Here is a 19340-nt window from a genome sequence, read left to right as displayed (position 1 = left end):
TATAGAACAGTTTGGAGATACCTGGTGAATGTGCAGAATGCAGATTCTGAACGCTTAAAGCTTGGATTCCTGCTAAACATCCAGACATTCGTTTGCTTTTGAAAAAGCTTCTACTTCTAAGCATGAAAAAAGTTAATAATGGAATTTCAGTTCTTTGAAACATAACAAATTGCTGCATTTATATCATTAACATAGTACCTAAGTGCTGATCTATGTATTTACTCATTCTAAATCATAATACAAATTTAAAGAAAAACAGAACTATGAATGCTGGAGTATATAACTGATGGGGCACTTAGGATATATTTTAAGGTAAATACTCTTTTTCAAATTATTCATGTGATTCAAACTGGTACAAACTGTAATCTGATGTGAACACTAATAAAATAAACTTTACATGCACAATTCAAGATTCCTGCACTATAATACTGATTGCACTTCAAATTACTTAATTGGGTGTAAAGTGCTTAGTAATGTCAACGATCATAAAAAGCATGACATTAATGCAAGTTTTTATTTTTAAGCAATGCTGGAACAGAATACAGAAATAAACTTGTATTTTAAAACAGCCCAATATATATGGTGCTTCATGAATTAGCAAAATATTACAAAATAAATTGTTGAGACCCCAGGAGGTCATCTCTAGAAATGTTGCAACCAATTCTACCAGCAAAACCAAAAAACAATGAGATTAATGTTTTTTTTTGTTTTGATGGTATTGATTGAGACACGAATACTGGCATAAAACTGGAAGAATTGCTGATCTGATTTTAATGATATTTTTCCACAACAGTTGGTAAGGATTTTATTTCACCTGAAGGTTAGAGGCTCCAATAATATATGGGTTTGAAAGTAGAGTACAGACCTGAGCACTTGTGTGGAACTCAAGAAGGAATCTCTGATCAAGAAATAAGAGCACTATCAACTGAACCATGTTGATGCATATAAGAGAAAGCAGTTTTATGTTTTCCCTGAGTAAGATCAACTAATTCCTACAATATAGCTGATAACATTTAGCTGGGGTTTTAAGAGGTCATGTCAAATATAGTGCCAGTTTGGCTAAAAATTAGCATAAAAATTAACACTAATTGCAAAGTGTTAAAAGAATTTATAGAATAGAAACTCTAGAGCGTGGAAACAGGCCCTTTGGCCCAACAAGTCCACACCGACCCTCTAAAGGGTAACCCACCCAGACCTATTCCCTTACCCTATAAACTTATACTATAGGCAATTCACCTAACCTGCACATCTTTGAACTGTGGGAGGAAACCCACACAGACATCGAGAAAATGTGCAAACTCCACACAGACAGTCACAGTCACCAGAGGCGGGAATCGAACCTGGGTTCCGGGCACTGTGAGGCAGCAGTGCTAACCACTGTGCCACTGCGCTGCCCCCATTCTATAGAGCACTATTTCTTAAGAGGGTATCGAGTTAAGTAAAACATGTATCTTTTGACAGGTGATAATGAAATGCTCTGGAATTTTTATTCATTTGATTTTTTGTCTAATATTATTACATAGCAATCAGCTCGCTCTAGGAATTTGGACTTTTGTTATGGAGATGCACTGTCTCAAACACCTTAATAAATATCTACATCTAACAATGATGTTCACTTAGAAATATGTATGAAGGGAAAATGCTAGAGTAGAAAACAATTAAATAACCAAACAGGATATTAATGCTTTTACTGCTAAAGATGGAACCTCCTATAAAGATCACATTTGTTTTTTTAAAGACGCTTTCTCAAATACACATTTCTTTCCTAACTGAATAAGGTTATTTTAGTTTTTTTTAAAGCAATTACTAAACTTCTGAATTTGCTGTCGATTTGCAATTTTATGCAATTCATAAAATTGGCAAAATGTTGCCAAGCAACAGTATTCCAACTGCACTACAAAACCTATATAAAAAGCACTGTCAGCATTCAAGGCAGAATTACAGCAGAGATTATTTCAGTGCCTTAGCAATACAATAAAATGAATATGCAGAGCAAAAATCTATTTTCACAGACTGTTTCCACATTTTACAAAGATGCAGCACAAAGTCATCAGTAACACAGCTATCAAGTGGCAAAATACACAATTCTCAAGAACACTAGCTTCTGTTTCAGTTGGCAGATACAAAGTAGACTTTTTTTCAAACATCGAAACTTAGAGAAGGAAATTTACCAAGTATCATCGACTTCTGAAAATAACTTTTTAAAAAAAAAATCAACATTTCAGGTTCAGTTAGTTTGGTGCTATTTTCATTATATAATGTCGGAACTATATGTACACATACACACATTTAAAAAAAAAAGTCCAGCATTGCTTTAGACAACATCAAAGGGACAATATGCATCACCCGGAACACAAGCAAATGTATTTGTCGTGATTGTAACAATGTCAACCAGATGGACCTCAGAATGAGTTCCCTGATTAGACCAGGTTAACAGCCCCAGTCAGGCATTTCTGGCTGTCAGATAAGAACATATGTGTCAGACACCTTGACATTGACAGCTGGCTCACAGGGCTGGATCAGTGTCAAGGACATTCCACATATAAATAAAAGGATGACTTAGTGATGGGATATTGGCCTCTGTGGAGTTATTTCAGTGGCAATGAAAGTAAGGCACACTCCTGAAGAAATTTGCTCACAACAGTTGTCTTTGGAGTAAGCATTTCTGGCATCATGCTGCTTATTTAGATAGCTTAAATGTGATTCTGCCAAAGACTGGGCGCAGAATATGGAAACAATGTGTTATTGTTTTCCCTGGCAAAAGACACTGGGGCAGAAGAAAAGTAACAAATAGTTCTCCTAACAGCTTGTGGACCCACAGCTTTTTAACTTATTAGGAGCCGAACTTTCCCTGAGGCACCAGACACTAAAACCTTTTGAGAGTTGATGGATTTAGCTAAGGAATATTACAACTCCAAACCTCCTTTAATTCAGAGCTTTTCCTCAGCAATTTGAGGACGAGGAGAATCCATATCTGGACTTTTCACTAGGTTACGATGACCAGCAGAGGGACGTGACTTGGTTTCGACCCTTAATGAGATGGTGAGAGATCGTTTCATATGTGGGATTAATGCAAAAGCACCTAATCACTGAAGCCCAACTGGATTTCAAACAGACACTACAACTGGCTTAATCATTGGAAAAATACAGGAAGTGGAGCATATGAGTTGTAGAATATTTTGATGGAAGCTGTCACCCTCACCAGTTCAACTGAGCTTGGGAAACACTAATCAAATGAAGGCAATTGCATAGCGTCAATCAGGACATATTCTGAGCAGCCCACAGCAAGATCCCAAAACAAAGCCAAGCCTTGGCCAAATAGTTAAATATTCTTCAGGATTTCAGTCTGCAAGCCATTGCACTTGTTGCACGTATGTGACCCAGAGACTGCAAAAGAGTCCCACTACACCTAAACTGAGTAAGAGAACTCATATGCCAGTATCCAGGAGAGTACACACCCTGAAAAATCCACCTATATATGGTTTGGAACAGTTAAATTGCTTACAAATATCCAAATGAGAACCAATCAAAATAACTGACTGGTTAAATGGTGACCCAATTCTAATGGAGATTGATACTGGCGCAGCTGTTTCAGTAACCACAGAAGCAGTCTTTAACAAGATACGCTCTGGACTCCAACCCTTACGTTTGTGCAAGACCTCAGCTAGATTGAGACTCTATACTGGAAAACATTTACAATTTAAGGGTACAACTTCTGTTCTGGTCTCATATGAGATACAGCTGGTAGTGATAGGGAAAATCAGAGGGCCATCACAATCAGAACTGAAACTTTTTGGAGCCAGAGGCGCCAGATTACAGTAGAGGACAGTATATTATTATGGGGAGAAAAATTGATTGTCCCAAGCAAAGGTCACCACCAGATACTGGCTGCACTCCACCACAGTCATCCAGGGTCTCCAAAATGAAGATGTGTGTAAGAAGTTATGTCTATTGACCAGGATTGGTGTATAGACGTAGCCATGTTGGTGCGGCAGTGCCCAGAGTGCCAACAAGGACAAAAATTACTGCCAGTGGCTCCACATTTTTTGGGAATAGTCAGATAAACCCTGGACTCGTTTACATATCGAATATGCCGGTCCTTTTATTGGTTCAATGTTCTTAATCATTGTGGGCGCCCACGCAGAATGGCTGGACACGCATAGAGTTCATTCGTGAAACACAGATACAATAGAAAAACAGCACACACATTTTGCAATTCACGGACTCCTGGAAGTTTTGATCACAGATAATGGCCATCATTTATCAGCAGGGAATTTGAGTATTTCCTAAAGTTCCATGCCATTCAACCTACAAGGACAGCTCCACACCATCAATTGTCAAATGATCTGGTTGAAACAACCATCCGCGTTTTAAAGGCAGGCTTAAAGAAACACCCTACACCTTCACTAGATACCAAACTATCCCAGTTTGATTTGATTGTAGGACCACCTCTCATGCAAATACAGGGATAGGTCTGGCAGAGTTGTAATGGGGAGAAGACTCTGCACCAGGTAAAATCTGATCTTACCAGACCTAGGGCTGACGGTGAAACAGCATCAGAAACATCAGTGCCAGACACAAGACTCCAATAAGTGAGAGAAATAGTTTACTTCAGGGGATGAAGTTTGGTGTAGAAGCCACCACAGCCTTGCAAACGTAAGAGGCATGGCTGACACAAGATCAGGTTCAGTGACGTATGAAGTCTGGCTAGGTGCAACGGTCCGAAACAAGCATGTGCACCATATGAGAGCTGCAAACTTGCAAATGGGGCATAAGCAAAACATGCCCAGCTCCTTAGAACAGTCAGAAAGGCTGGCAGAACCCGTGGGTGCTCCCCCTCCATCAAGCGTGGAAGAAACTTCAGAATCGGAGATGGACACCATGGACGTTGCTGTCTCAACATCTTTGTTGCCTGAAGAAGAGGATGAATTTCTTCTGAGATGCTCTGGGCACTGTGCATTTGATGCAGCCTATACTAGAGGCAGACTTAGAGGTACCTGACCTGGTGCTAAAACACCCCAGGAGGAGCCAAAAGAAAATGAACTGTTTTTTATCCTCACAATCAGAAGGGGTGAAATGCAGTGATTGTAAAGAGGTCAGCCAGCTGGACCTCGTAGAATGTGAGTTCACTGATTGAGACTGTTAATCTGGTTAATTAGGAAACCCTGGCAAATAGATGAACAGGAATGAGACATCCTGTTCACTCAGTGCTGGCTCTGAGGGAGCTGGATCAGTCTCGAGGGTTTCCACCTGTAAAGAAAAGGTGGCTTGGGACGGGATTCTGATGTCTGTGTAGTTATTTTAGTATTGTGTTATGTAGGACTAGAACAACACCCTAAGTCCCTAAATAGTCTCAGTCACACCATCAAGACCTACTGCTGAACAAAGATTACATTCCTCCTACAGAAAGGGTACAGCTTCAAGAATGCCACTGTCAAATGTGTCTTAAAGGGGATCACTTGTGTACATTTGGGTTAGGAAGTATTTGGATTCAGAAATGGAAAAGATAAGCTCACACACATAAAATAGAATGGACAGTTGTCACATTATAGATACATACATGTAAAATCAGTAATGTGAGCAAAAAATACTGAACATGCTAAATGCAATACCTATATGTTGGAAATTAACTTGTTTCAGTTAAAGTTAATACTCCATTCTGTCAAAAAGATGGAAGCCTACTTCATGAAAAAAATTATACAAGTTGCACTGATTGGGATGATAATGTGAAAGTACAAACAGAAACAGAAAATAGGAGCAGGAATAGGTAATTCAAACCTTCAAGCCTGTTCTACCATTCAATATGATCATGGCTGATCATCCTACTTAATACTCCATTCCTGGTTTTTTCTAATATCCTATGTTCCCTTCCTATGTCCAAAAAGCTATACCTATCTCCTTAAAAACATTCAATGTTTTGGCCTCAATCACTTTCTGTGGCAGAGAATTCCACAGGCTCACCACTCTCTCTAAGTGAGGAAATTTCTTGTCTCAGTCTCAAATGGTTTTTCCCATAAACTTAGACTGTGACCCCTAGTTCTGAAATCCCCAGTCATTAAGAACATCCTTCCTGAATTTGCCCTGTTGAATCCTATTAGAATTTTATAGATTCCTATACAGTCCCTCTCATTCTTCTAAACTCAAATGAATATAGTTCTAATTGATCCAGTTTCTCTTCACACATATTACCTGCCATTCAGGAATCAGCTTGATAAATTTTTGTCTCATTCTCTCAGATTAGGAGATCGAAACTGCACACAGTATTCCAGATGTGGTCTCACCAGGACACTGTATGATTACAGCAAGCTCCTTCACTTGAATCCTCCTGCTATTATATTACCAAAGAGTTTTGAATTATCTGTTTTAAACCACTTTGAACTAAATCAAAAAGAACTACAGCTGTTTATTTAGAATTTCACTCGTACTGATAGATAAACATTCAAAAATAAAACAAATTGTCATTCCTGCACTGAAAATGGAAAGGACAGGTGAAAAAGCTTTGAGAAGCCAGTGGAGCAGTACTGTTTCAGAAAAAGGCAACATAGACTGAAGATTATGATCCACTATCAATACCAGAAAAATGATTGCTAATTTTTGTTAGCATATTCCCAATCAAATTATATCCTTTTTACTCAATGCAGAGTTTTCAAATCATTTTTGAAACACATGGAAACCCATTTCAAAAGCTACTGACCGTCTTCTAGATAAAGTAGAAGAGGAGGTTAAATCAGTTTCCCAGTCATCATTCGGGTCATAAAAAAGGTCTTCATCTCCAGGATGTGTACTGTCCTGCTAAGATATATTATAATCAGGTTTGGTATAATGTTGAAATAACAGCAAAACAATAATGTTCATTTCCATCATTTTTACGATATCTGACAAGTATTCTGAAGATGCAGAAGACAGCTACATTTAAATAATAGACTTTGAAGAAAAGCAATTCATTGTTTAAGTAAAAGAAAGACAAAAGGTTCACTAACAAAATACAGCAAGTAATTTGTTAACATATCTTCACTATCAATAAACATCACACACTGACTACGTTGAGAAACCTCCAGTCCGAAGTTTCCAGCAGCAGCATTCTTTACTTATTTTGTGATGTGAGCTTTTATTGCTCACCTTACTCCATACACTAGAGTCATTTGGAAGACCTTCTCAGATAGCAGTTCTTATAACCAAGCCTCGAGTGAGGATCTCCTCGGTGTTATGATGGGGTATCTCAAATTTCCAAGCTCAAGGATGAGGAGAAATGAACTACCTCCCCTTCTTTATTGACCCACACCCTCAGTTGGTTACATTCAGGTTAATTGCAAAGGATCCCATCCACTGTAGATAACTTTCTCCCATAAAGAAAGGAATTTAAGTTTTAAAATAAGCCAAAGTAAGCAGGCTTTCTCGAGTCTACAAAAAAGTGAATTTAGTCATTACTAATGCAAGAAGAAATAACACAACACATACATTGATTAGCAAGAATGTACATATGTCTTTATCGGTCACTTGTGAAGAGTATAATGGAATGTTGATAGTTAATCAGAATTGATTTCAGAATTCTTGGCTTTCCAAGTTAGTAGAAATCCTTTTGCCAACAACTGGCTGGCAGCACTGAGTGAGAAAGTCCTCCCTTTGTCTGGTTTCCTTTGACTGGTTTGCTGACTTCTAGCACTCAGAGCAAGAGAACCGTTTACCTGCAATGAAGCAGGCGATCCTTTAATGGTAACCTTTACTGTGTATTAGCATTCAAATGCTGGCGAACTAAAAAAAGTACTTCAGCCACCGGCACACAGCATCACAGCTCACAAGCACACCTTCTTCTACTAGGACTCACAAACAATATTGAACTGGGTTTTAACACTTGTCCTTGTGCGTTCTTGAAAAGTGAATTCTCACAATCAGGCTGATGCTTTTCCTCTAATCATGTTCACAGTCTGAGACAACTGTCTCCCAGGAGATTGCAGTTCAACTTATTGTGCATTTCTCCCTTTTAAAGGACAGCCCTTAGAAGCTTCCTTCAGACCTTGTAAGATGTGAAATTCTAAGTTTTTTCTCTCTCGGCAGCTGTTGCATTTAAATCCACAGTCACCTTGGGGCTGGATGTCCTTTTTTTTTTTTTAAAAAGAAATGGTGCGTTGGAGTTTGAAGTTATGTCTATAAGTGATCCAGGTTATAATCCATCATGATGCTAGAGTTAAAAATCATCCTAAAAAGACAAAGAATTGCTGATGCTGGAAATCAGAAACAAACCGGAAATAACTGGAAGAAAAGCACAGCAGGCCTGGCATCATCGGCTAACAAAAATCAGAGTTAATGTTTCGGGTCCAGTGACCGAAAAAGGGAAGAAGGCTCTGAAGAAAGGTTACTGGATCTGAAACATTAACTCTGCTTATCTCCACAGATGCTGCCAGACCTGTGAATTATATGCAGGCCAAACAGATTCCCTTCCCTAAATGACACGAGGTGAACCATTAATTTTGTTATGATGACCCCATGGTTTCATGGCCACTGATAGTAGTTTTTCAAAAAATTCTAGATTTGAGCACAAATTTCCCACCTGCATGAATGCATATGAATGCAGTATCATTAACACGGACCTCAGGATTAATAGTCCAGTCATAAAGCCCACTGTGCTACTGTACTGACAAAGTGGCACCCAACTTTACAGCAGACTATAATTTGCAACCATCACTATTCAAACAGCTACATAATTTCTTAGATTAGACATCATAGGGCTGAGCATTAAAGGTAAAATAACAAAGATCTAAGAATCAACGTTGCAAGTGAAGAGAGCAATACTAATTATGCTTTTAACATCAGTGACTTTTTGTCATTAAAAATACGAGTTTAATTTTGAATGGTCAAATTTTATAGTCATTCGTTAATGCCAACACCGTGAAAGATTTGATGGCAAAAGAGGCACGAATGATTAATACACAGGTCAATGTAGAACAAATCATACAGGTAGCTCTCCTACAACACAGTAATTACATTCCAGTAAAACCTCGCTTAATAGAAAAATCACTTAATAGAAATAATGGGGTCTATGGGAAAAGTGGGATTAGGGGCAGACCAGCAAAAAGCATCACTCACGATCGCTCAAAAATCACCCAAAGGTCTAACGCAAAGTGTAGCATGGCCCGGGTGAAGGTTGAAATCATATTTATTCACAAAACAAAAAAATAAATTTAACATAGTACATTTAAAAAATATAAGAAAGCTGCTCTCTGTACAGTAGCTCTCACAGAAAGCTGTTCTATCGGCAGCTGACATAGGCGCATGCGCAGAACTGTATGAAGACCAGAGTACACATCAGGCATGCAAAGAATGGCACAGAGAGTTTGGTGCTGACATTGCACACGCACAGAACACCGCATAGACTTCGGTGCATGTGCAGTATGGCATGAAGATCAGCACAGACATCATGCCTGCGTGGACATCGGTACATGTGCAGAATGGAGCAGAGATTTCAGTGTGCACATCATGCATGAACGAAGCATGTTAACCAATCCCTGCTGGAATCGCGCTATTGCCGTTGCCCAATTCTCCAGCGGCGTTTTAGCCAAATTGCACTGCTAAAACATTATCCCAGAACTATCTGTTTATGCAATAAATGGTATTTTTTCATTATGGTGTTAATTCAAAATAAAATAAAGCTTTAAGTTTTAAAGCTGATTTGATCATTACATGCATGTCTTTCTTCTTGAATGTTAGTCAAACTGAAGTATGACCAAACAAAAAGGAATTTTGCTTTGCAATTTTTCTCATGGGGAGTTAAACAATCAACTTGCATATTTGAAACTAACATTTCTAAATAATTGCCCTGGGAAAAGTGTAAAACATGTGTCATTTTACAAGCTTCCATGCGAAGCAGTGTGTTCAAAGATTAAAAGAGGGGCAAAAACTACTACTGAGCTAAAAAATGGTAATTTAATACTCAATAAATGTGTCAGAGAACAAACAAGACAGGCAGCCTGCTCTTCTGTAATGCTTTCAACAAGTCTGAACATTTTGCGGTGTGCAAAATAGGTTGAAGATTTGAAAAGCCAATGTTAACACCTTTCAATTAAACTTTAGTTGGAAAAGAAAGATTGCAGTGTCAAATATTGAGGCCAGTCTAATGGCCATGACGTCAAAATTTGCTTTATCAGCACATGTCCAGATTCCACGTTAATAGCTAATGAATCTCCTTATCATGTGCAAGGATGTAATTTAAACAGTTGGTTGACTTTCACATCTGAGCTTATCAAGCTTCAACAGGGATAACAAGGTTTGAGAAACAGTCCATAAATTGAAACAACGTAGGAAACATAAAACTTGGATTAAAGTAGTTGTTCCAGAAAACAAAATGACAAAGCATGAGCAATTAGTTATAAGCATTTAAAACAAATATCTGTGCATTTACAAAACATACTCAAAATATGAAAAAATGTACATATTGTGTTCATAGAAAAAAGGGAATTTTGCTGTATTTTATCTAATGGTGTCAATTTAGCATCTCTACTTCATAATAAATACAAATCAAAATCAGACAACTGGGACAATTTGATCTGAATATTTACTTAGGTTGCAATTTCAAAAAAGCATTGGCAGTGTATTTCCTAATCCAATCAATGGGAGTGTGTGTTTTTGGTTCCAAGCAACTAGTTTTGTAATTGCCATCCAGTTATGCAAATAGTCAGATAAACATAAGTGGCAAAACTAAAAATGAACCAAAGGGCCAAGAAACAATGAAATTTTAATTTAAAGAAAGTAAAACAGTAAGGAAAAACAAAAGCAAAGAAAAATAAAGAAAACTTTAAAAGGGAAAGAAACTGAGAGAAGTTTGATAAGATTTATAAATATGTAATTGTTGCACTTGGAAAAGAAAACCAGTCTGTAAAAAATTCCAAATTACTGTTGCCACTCTGTAAAGTCATAAACCTCTGCTAGAGAAGTAACATGGCAACATTTCCCCCAGGGTTGGAGGATTTAAGCTATAGGGAGAGGCTGAACAAGTTGGGGCTGTTTTCCCTGGAGCTTCGGAGGCTGAGGGGTGACCTTAGAGAGGTTAAATAAAATCAAGAGGGGCATGGATAGGGTAAATAGACAAAGTCTTTTCCCTGGGGTGGGGGACTCCAGAACTGGAGGGCATAGGTTTATGGTGAGAAGGCAAAAATATAAAAGAGACCTAAGGGGCAACTTTTTCACCGTGCGTGTGTGGAATGAACTGCCAGAGGAAGTGGTTGTGGATGGCACAATTGCAACATTTAAAAGACATCTGGATGGGTATATGAATAGGAAGAGTTTGGAGGGGTATGGGCCGGGTGCTGGCAGGTGGGACTAGGACGGGTTGGACCGAAGGGTCTGCTTCCATGCTGTATGCCTCTATGACTATGACTCTATGTAGCAATTTGTAAATTTTGGATTGTGGGGTAAGTCTTGAAACAAATGTTCAGCAGTGCGCATGATGTAGGTCTATTTTATGCATACAGTCTTATTATTTTGGTATCTCAAAAGATTCATAATATTGGTTTTGCAGTGGATTGTGGTGGATAAAAGATACAATTAGTCAGTAGCTTTTAATCATGAAGATCAACCAACTGGCAAATAGAAAGCACCAAAATCATGAACTGTTTCTTTTTACTAACAGGTCCAGATGACTGAGAAAGGTATCTATGCACTAAGTCACCAAATTGCTTAGACAGTTATTTTGATCTATTATATTTAACTTTACCTGATAAAGTTCCCTCATAGCTATTAATTTGCATTCAAATTTTTCCAGGCTCCAGAACGTGCTTATGCCCAGTTTAGTATTTTTAACCTGCACCCGAATTGGAGTTTGGATGCTTTTATTTTCATTATCAGACTCTTCATGCCTGCCAAAATAAAAGAGAAATGGGAGGAGAAGATGACCATGTGGCTCATCAAGCCTGCTCGATGATTCAATATAATCATGGCTGCTCTTAGGCTTCAACTCAATTTCCCTGCCAGTCCCCATATTTCAAAATTATAACAATTTAAGTGAAGACATTTCTCAGCTCAAATAATTGCTCTCTTATACGGAAACTGTCACCTGCTAATAGAGACTTTCCAAACCAGTGAAATATTTAGTATGTACCTTGTAAATCTTCTTTAACTTTGATTGTTTCATAGGGATTTCCTTTCATTCTTCTAAATGCCAGAGAATATATTTAAGTCTTCAACAGTTGACAAATCTCTCAACCCTGAGACCAACCCTGTAAGTCTTCACTGTAGAGCCTCCATGCAAGTATATCCTTGCTTAAATATGGAGGCCAAAAATAGAGAGTATATTTTAGGTGTGGTCTCACCAAAAAGGTATACATTTTCAGCAAACTTGTTTATTCTTGTATTCAAATTCCCTTGCAGTTATTACCAATGTATCATTTGCTTTTCTAATTGCTTGCTGTACCTACATGCCAACATTTTATGCTCCTATACAAATGCTTCCAAGTCTCTAAGCCTCAATAAGTTACAAATTACACACCTTTTAATATCCTACTTTCCTACTCTTGTGACCAAAGGTAACAATCTCACATTTTCCCAACTATATTCCATCTACCACTTACATCTATTGACTTAATCCATTTATAGTTCTTTGCAGACTCTTTATACTCTTCATCTAGCTTTTTCATCTAGCTTTGATACGTCAGCAACCTTAACTACTTTAGTCTCTCCATCTAAGTCATTAATGTGCATTTTAGATAGCCAAAACCACAGCACTAATCCCCATAGCACTCCATTAGTCACAACCAGTGAACTTAAAAAGTTCTGATCTCTGCTTTTTCTCCATGAGCTGAACCTTATGCTAAAAGAATCACTCGAACTCCATGAATCTTTATCTTGTTCATGAACTTTTTTCGTAGCAGTTTACCAAATGACGTTTGGAAATCTAAATATACTACATTTATACATAAAATACATTAGTGCTGCACAAACATTCAACAAAGTCATACATAAAAATGCAACTGTCAAATCAGTCAGCAAATCACAACAGTTCTCTTAGGAGTACTCTGGCTATGCTGAAAACCAACACTAATGTTATCATGAACAGCTACTTCCAGATATCAAAATAACTGGTTTGTGGCCAGTGCATCAGGTTGATACTCCAGGAAGTTATAGTACAAAAGGGCATGTAAAATGGCCTTTGCTCAATTTGTTTGTTTAATCTGGCTTATTTTATGGAGTTAAAGTAGAATGAAAGCAAACTACTTCACCAATGGACAGGAGGAAGAAAAAAAAGACATATGTTACAACTCTTTTCCACATTCAGAAACAACATTGGCAGAGGCCCTGGGAGCCAGCCAGTTCAAAAACACATCCAAAATTCTATTACCAGACTCTCACGTTGCACAAAGTCCCACTCACGCACATATCCATACTATCAAGCTGTCCTTATTAACTCACATCATTTCTCAGTCTGCTCAAAGCTCAAATTTAAATTTTATATGAAGTGGTAATTTTTAAAGGGATATCTTTGCTCAGATTTTAGTTAACAACATTTAAATTAAATCAACTAAATTTAACAATTCTCAATAATGAACAAATATAATTAAAGAAACTAGAAGTGGTCAACCGCAATTTAAATAACTCAATGCATCAGAACAATCTATGGGCAATAACTCTGATCCAGAATAAAGATCTTCTTGCTCACAGTATGAGATTTTGAAAATTTGTTCATGGGATGAGGCATCGCTGACAAGGCCTGCATTCGTTTCCATTCCCTACTTAATATATAAATAATGATTATAATTGTGTGTTCATCAATAAAACTATTCACCCTGTTGTATTTGGGGGTTATTTTTGGTGATACTGACCTACTGAAAACTGTGTGCTTCCTCAGATTGGTGCTAATAGTGTTAGCTTCCCGGATCATCATTGAAAGTTTCATGGACCTCCAGTAGGAATTATCTGAAACACAAATCAGGGAATAAATAAGACATCAATTCTTTATTATCATGAAAAATGCATAAAAGAATGTTTAATTGTTGAATATAGATAATTCTACAAGTAAAGGGAGCCAAAGAGAGAGTACAACTGAAACACAACTTCCATACTTTGTATTTCACTCTAAGTGAGACATGGTCAACATTCATTTGTGTTATTGATCATGCTATCAGCAGATACAAACTGACGAAGCCCTTGAGGAGTACAAGGCTTTTTATTCATATATTAGAAGAAAGAGGGTAGCAAGGAAAGGAGTAGGCCCACTCAAGCACAAAATAGGGAAGTTATGCGTGGAGCCAGAGGAAGTGGGAGAGATCCTTAATGAGTATTCACCAAGGAGAAGGACATGACTGATATTGAGATCAGGAATGAGTTTGTGAATACTCTAGACAATGTCAATATATTGAAGGAAGAAGTCTACCTTAATGCAATTTAGGAGACAAGTCCCCAGGGTTAGATAAGATCTATCCCAGGTTACTGCAAGAGGCAAGGGAAGAAATAGCTGGGGCACTAGCAGATATCTTCATATCCCCTTTGACCATAGGCAAGGTTCCAGAGGACTGGAGATTAACCAATGTTGTTCCCTTGTTTAAGAAAGGAAGCAGGGATAATTCAGAAAATTATAGGCCAGTGAGCCTGACATCTTTGGTGGGGGAGCTCTTGGAGAAGATACTGAGGGACAAGATATATGCACATTTGGAAGAAAATGGACTTGTTGGTGACAGGCAGCATGGTTTATATGGGAAAGGTCATGTCTGACCAACCTGTCAGAATTTCTTGAAATGGTCACAAAGCTAATTGATGAGGGAAGGGCTGTGAATGTTGTTTATATGGACTTTGATAAGGTGTTTGATAAAGTCCCATATGGCAGATTGGTACAAAAACTAAAATCACAGGGGATTTGTGGTGGACTGGTTGGGCGGATACAAAGCTGGCTTGGTTATAGAAGACAGAGGGTAGCAGTGGAAGGGTGTTTTTCAAAATGGAGACTGACCACTCGTGGTGTTCCACAGGGATCAGTATTAAGTCCTCTATATGTTTGAAATACATGTAAATGATTTGTACGAAAGTGTGGGTGGCCTGATTAGCAAGTTTGCAGAAGACAAGAAGATTGGTGGAGTTGCTGATAGTACTGATGATTGTGAAAGAATACAACAGGATATGGATAGATTGGCAACTTGAGCAGAAAAATGGCAGATGTAGTTTAATCAGACAAATGCAAGTTGATGCATTTTGGAGGATCAAATTTAGGTGCGAATTATACTGAAAATGGCAGAACCCTTAGGAACATTAACATACAGATGGATCTGGGTGTGCAGGTCCACGATTCCCTAAAAGCGGCAACACAGGTGGCCAAGGTAATTAAGGCGGCATATGGCATGCTTGCTTTCATCGACTAGGGCATGGGGTACAACAGTTGGCAAACCATGTTGCAGCTATGTGAAATACTTGTTAGGGCACATTTAAAATATTGTGTGCAGTTTGATCACCACATTATCAGAAGGATGTGGAAACTTTGGAGAGAGCACAGAGAAGGCTTACCAGGATGTTGCCTGGTCTCAAGGGTATTAGCTATGAGAAAAAGTTAAAAAGATTAGGTTTGTTTTGCTGGAAAGGCTGCAGCTCGGAGACCTGAGAGTTCTACAAAATTATGAGAGACATAAATAGGGTGAATAATCAGAGGTTTTTTTCCCCCAGGGTTGAAGTTTCAATTACAAGGGGTCGTGGGTTCAAGGTGAAAGGAGGAAAGTTTGAGGGAGATATGGCAAGGGAGGTTTTTTTGCAGTGGTAGGAGCCTGGAACACACAGCCAGAAGAGGTGTTGGAAGCAGCCATGTTGATGACATTTCAGAGGCATCTGGATGGTTAGATGAATAGGGAGGGAATAGATGGATATGGACCGAATACAGGGCAGAAAGTTTGTTTTTTAGTTCAGTTAGGGCATGATGATTGGCTTGGAGGGCCGAAGAGCTTGTTCCTGCTCTGTACTTGTTTTGTTCCTGTGCGATAGTTTTTGGGGAACATATATATGGACACCCAAATATTTTTGTTCTTCCACAGTTCCAAACTGCCTTACCAACAGAATCATCCAATTTGCCCTTTCTTGCATTCAAATTGGATGACCCCACAATTACCCACACCAAATGCATCAGCCAAAGTTTCTCCAAATGCTTGTAACTTGCTGCTTCCATATTCAAGGATTGAGAATATGTGGAAATAAATTACCTCTGGGACATTTGGTCTTTAAAATCCAAGCTACATGTTAACTTGTTTTTCTTTGGTACCTTTCCAACCTCTATTGACTTACTTTTCACCTAGTAACTATATATCTTGCCACACAAAAGCAGACTTGTGTCTACACTGTAAGTAAATACGTATGCAGGAGTTCTATAAGTCATCTGTTGACATAGTGGGTGGGGATGTCAAGAGTGACAGAGTGAAGGAAATGAAACAGAGGAAGAGGGATTTGAAAGCAAATTTGGGAATGAATGATATTACACAAACATACATAATCCTTGTTTTCTCCCATCTCCCTCCCTACAAGCATACCAAATTAGAGCAGAATTAAACCATTCAGCCCCTCATGCCTACCTGCTCCACCATTCAAAAATGGTCATGGCCAAACTGTGTGTTTCAAATTGCATCTATGTCTAATAACCTTAGTTTCTTGTTTGGCAAGGGAATCAATCTACCTCTGCTTACAAAATGTTTAATGACCCCACCTTTAGTGTCTTCTGAGGCAGAAAGAGTACCAAAGTCTCTCAACATTCGAGACAGTAAATTTCTTCTGATCTCTATCTTAAAAGGACAACCCTAAGTTTAAAACAGTGCTGCCTAGTTCTGGACTCACCCACTAGAGGAAGCATCTTTTCTATATCTGCCTTATCAAAAATGTTCAGGATCTTACGCACTTCAACCACATTACCTCTCAGTGTTATAAACCCCAGTGGAAAGAAGCCCAGACAGTCCAACATATCCTTATAAAATAACCAGCTTATTCCACACATCAATGTAGTAAACCTCCTCAGAAGTGCCTCCAAATCTTTCTTAATAAGGAGACCGAAACTGCACACAGTATTTGAGATGTGGTCTGAATCTTCTGCATAGAAGCATTACAACATCCTTACTTTCCTGGTCAATTTTTCTTGTAATAAAAAGTGGCATCCCACTAGCTTTCTTGATTATGTGCTGCACTGAACCTTAGGATCCTGCAGTTATTCTTCGTTCAAGTAATATTCTATTTATCATCCTTCCTACCAAAGTAAAAAGCTTCACAACTTCCAAATTATATTCCATCTGCTAGACATTTGCCCACTCAACCTAAGTATATCCATCTCAATTTAATTATGTCTTCCTCACAACATAACTTTTGCCCATCTTTGTGCTGTCTCTGAATTTAGCTACCATGCCTTTGTTCTCTTTATCGAAATAATTGATGTAAATGTAGAGGTCAAAGCACTCACCCCTGTGGGACTCCACTCATCATATCCTGAAAATCAGACAGAACAATTTTCGTGTGCTCTCTTCTTTCTGCCAACCAGCTAGCCAAATCTCCTATTCATACTTAACACAATAAGCTTTTATTTTCATAACCTTTGATGTGGCATCTTATCAAATGCCTTCTGGAAATTCAAATACAGCATATCTATTGCCTCTCCTTTATTCATAACATATGCTACTTCTCAGGAGAAATCAAATAAATAGGCTAAACATTACGCCCCTTGCACAAAATTATAATGACTCTTTGCAATTACTTGAGTTTGTTTGCGAAGTGCCCTGCATCAAACATCTTCATGATGATTCTAAAGTCTTCTCCATGACGGACAACAAACTAACTATCCCAAGTTTCCCATTTTCTTCCTGCCTTTTTAAAATAGAGGGGTTATATTTGCTACTTTCCATTCTTTTGGAAGTTTGGAATCAAAGAAATTTTGGAAAGCTAACACCACTCTACTCATTAGCAATGTCTTTTAAGAATCTAGCTTAAGCCAATCTGGACCAGAGACTTGTCACGCTGCAGCTCTATCAGTTTGCTCAGTACCACTTCTCTCATGATTGTAATTCACTCTTCCTCTCTCCTTTCCAATTCCTGATTTACAGCTATTATTGGTATGATTTTTGTGACCTCTTTAATGTTTGTTCATTTCATCTGTATTTTCTCCTGTTAAATCCCCGTTCTTAATACCTAGTGGACCAAAACTCACTTTACTACTTCTTTTCGTTTTGAAGCAATTTTTGCTATCCATTTTATATTCCGAGCTAGCTTCTTCTCATACATAAATTCATCATCCTGATTACTATTTTAATCATTCTTTATCATTTCTGTTCTCCATGTCCAGAGTGCCATTTAATAATTGCAAGTAACAGCAATGGGTTATAAATCAGAGGCAAGAGGGTCTGAATTCCACTAATTGAATTGGAGAAAATCAACATTAATTCATGTAATATGGTGAGTTAATGCTATGATCCCACATCTCTGCCAGAGTGTTAACCTCAAGATATTGGAAGGGTTTGGAGGGATCTGGGCCGGATGCTGGCAGGTGGGACTCGATTGGATTGGGATATCTGGTCGGCATGGACAGGTTGGACCGAAGGGTCTGTTTCCATGCTGTACATCTCTATGACTCTATGTGTAATACTGATACAAGGATGAGTCTCCCATCAATTTTCCAACAAGCAGCTGACTGACTGATAGTAAGAATTCCAGAAAGAAATTTATTGCTCAAGTAACTTGTGATGTGAAACTGTCATTTCATATTTCAGAAAAACAACATACCTTTACATGAAGTATTATTTTGAGTCTCCTGTCTCTTTCTTTGTTCCTTTTGCATTCTTTCCAAATCTTTTGTCATCTTTCTCTTCTCTGCCTCCAGAGCATCAAGAAATTTTACATGGCGTATATTATGATCTTCTAGAGCCTTAGAGGCAAGTTAAAAAAGTTAAGTTTTCTCCAAAACACTCAGCGCAGGATTGATCAATCCTAATTTGCATTGACACTTCTTAATTTCATTGACATAAACATAGTCTATCTGCAAAACACAAAGAAAATGTTTCCAGGAGAATATGATAAACTCCCATCTCTTGTTGCATAAGTAAGGCATCAATGGTAATCAACTGATGGATACAAATGTTGGAATTGGGTCATCAAGTCTAATTGCAAGGCCAACAGGACCTTGGCTAGGCTAGTAGCATCCACAAAAGAAAATAAGCCAACTTTAGAACATAAACAACATAAATAAACATGTAGAAAGACTTTTTAAAAATCGCCTTGGCAGTCACAGAAGCATGGTCACAAGACAACCCAACCTTGAGGGTTTTAACTGCATACTTTCTCAGCAGAACAGAGGACAAATGCTTAGGGAGAGAGAGCAAGTCAGGTCCTCCCATTATTTACTAATGATT

The 19340-nt window shown here is 38.1% G+C and overlaps 1 protein-coding gene across 3 annotated transcripts in view; it reads right to left on the bottom strand.

Annotated features, from left to right (window-relative positions):
* Positions 1–19340, bottom strand: part of kif14 (kinesin family member 14) — a 107523-nt gene that overhangs the window by 27321 nt on the left and 60862 nt on the right. For all 3 annotated transcript variants that reach the window (XM_087990805.1, XM_043699739.2, XM_043699742.2), the window contains exons 19-23: positions 18715–18856; positions 13809–13902; positions 11708–11849; positions 6695–6792; positions 22–116 (exon numbers count right to left, since the gene is read on the bottom strand). In XM_087990805.1, coding sequence (XP_087846931.1) covers positions 22–116; positions 6695–6792; positions 11708–11849; positions 13809–13902; positions 18715–18856 — 571 coding nt within the window. The remainder of the gene's footprint in view (positions 1–21; positions 117–6694; positions 6793–11707; positions 11850–13808; positions 13903–18714; positions 18857–19340) is intronic.

Source organism: Chiloscyllium plagiosum, unplaced genomic scaffold, assembly GCF_037043375.1.
Source record: "Chiloscyllium plagiosum isolate Xiang-an unplaced genomic scaffold, Cpla_swu_hap1 HiC_scaffold_9, whole genome shotgun sequence".
Lineage (NCBI taxonomy): Eukaryota > Metazoa > Chordata > Chondrichthyes > Orectolobiformes > Hemiscylliidae > Chiloscyllium > Chiloscyllium plagiosum.
Note: the sequence above shows the minus strand (reverse complement) of the source record. Positions and strands in the feature narration are given on the sequence as shown.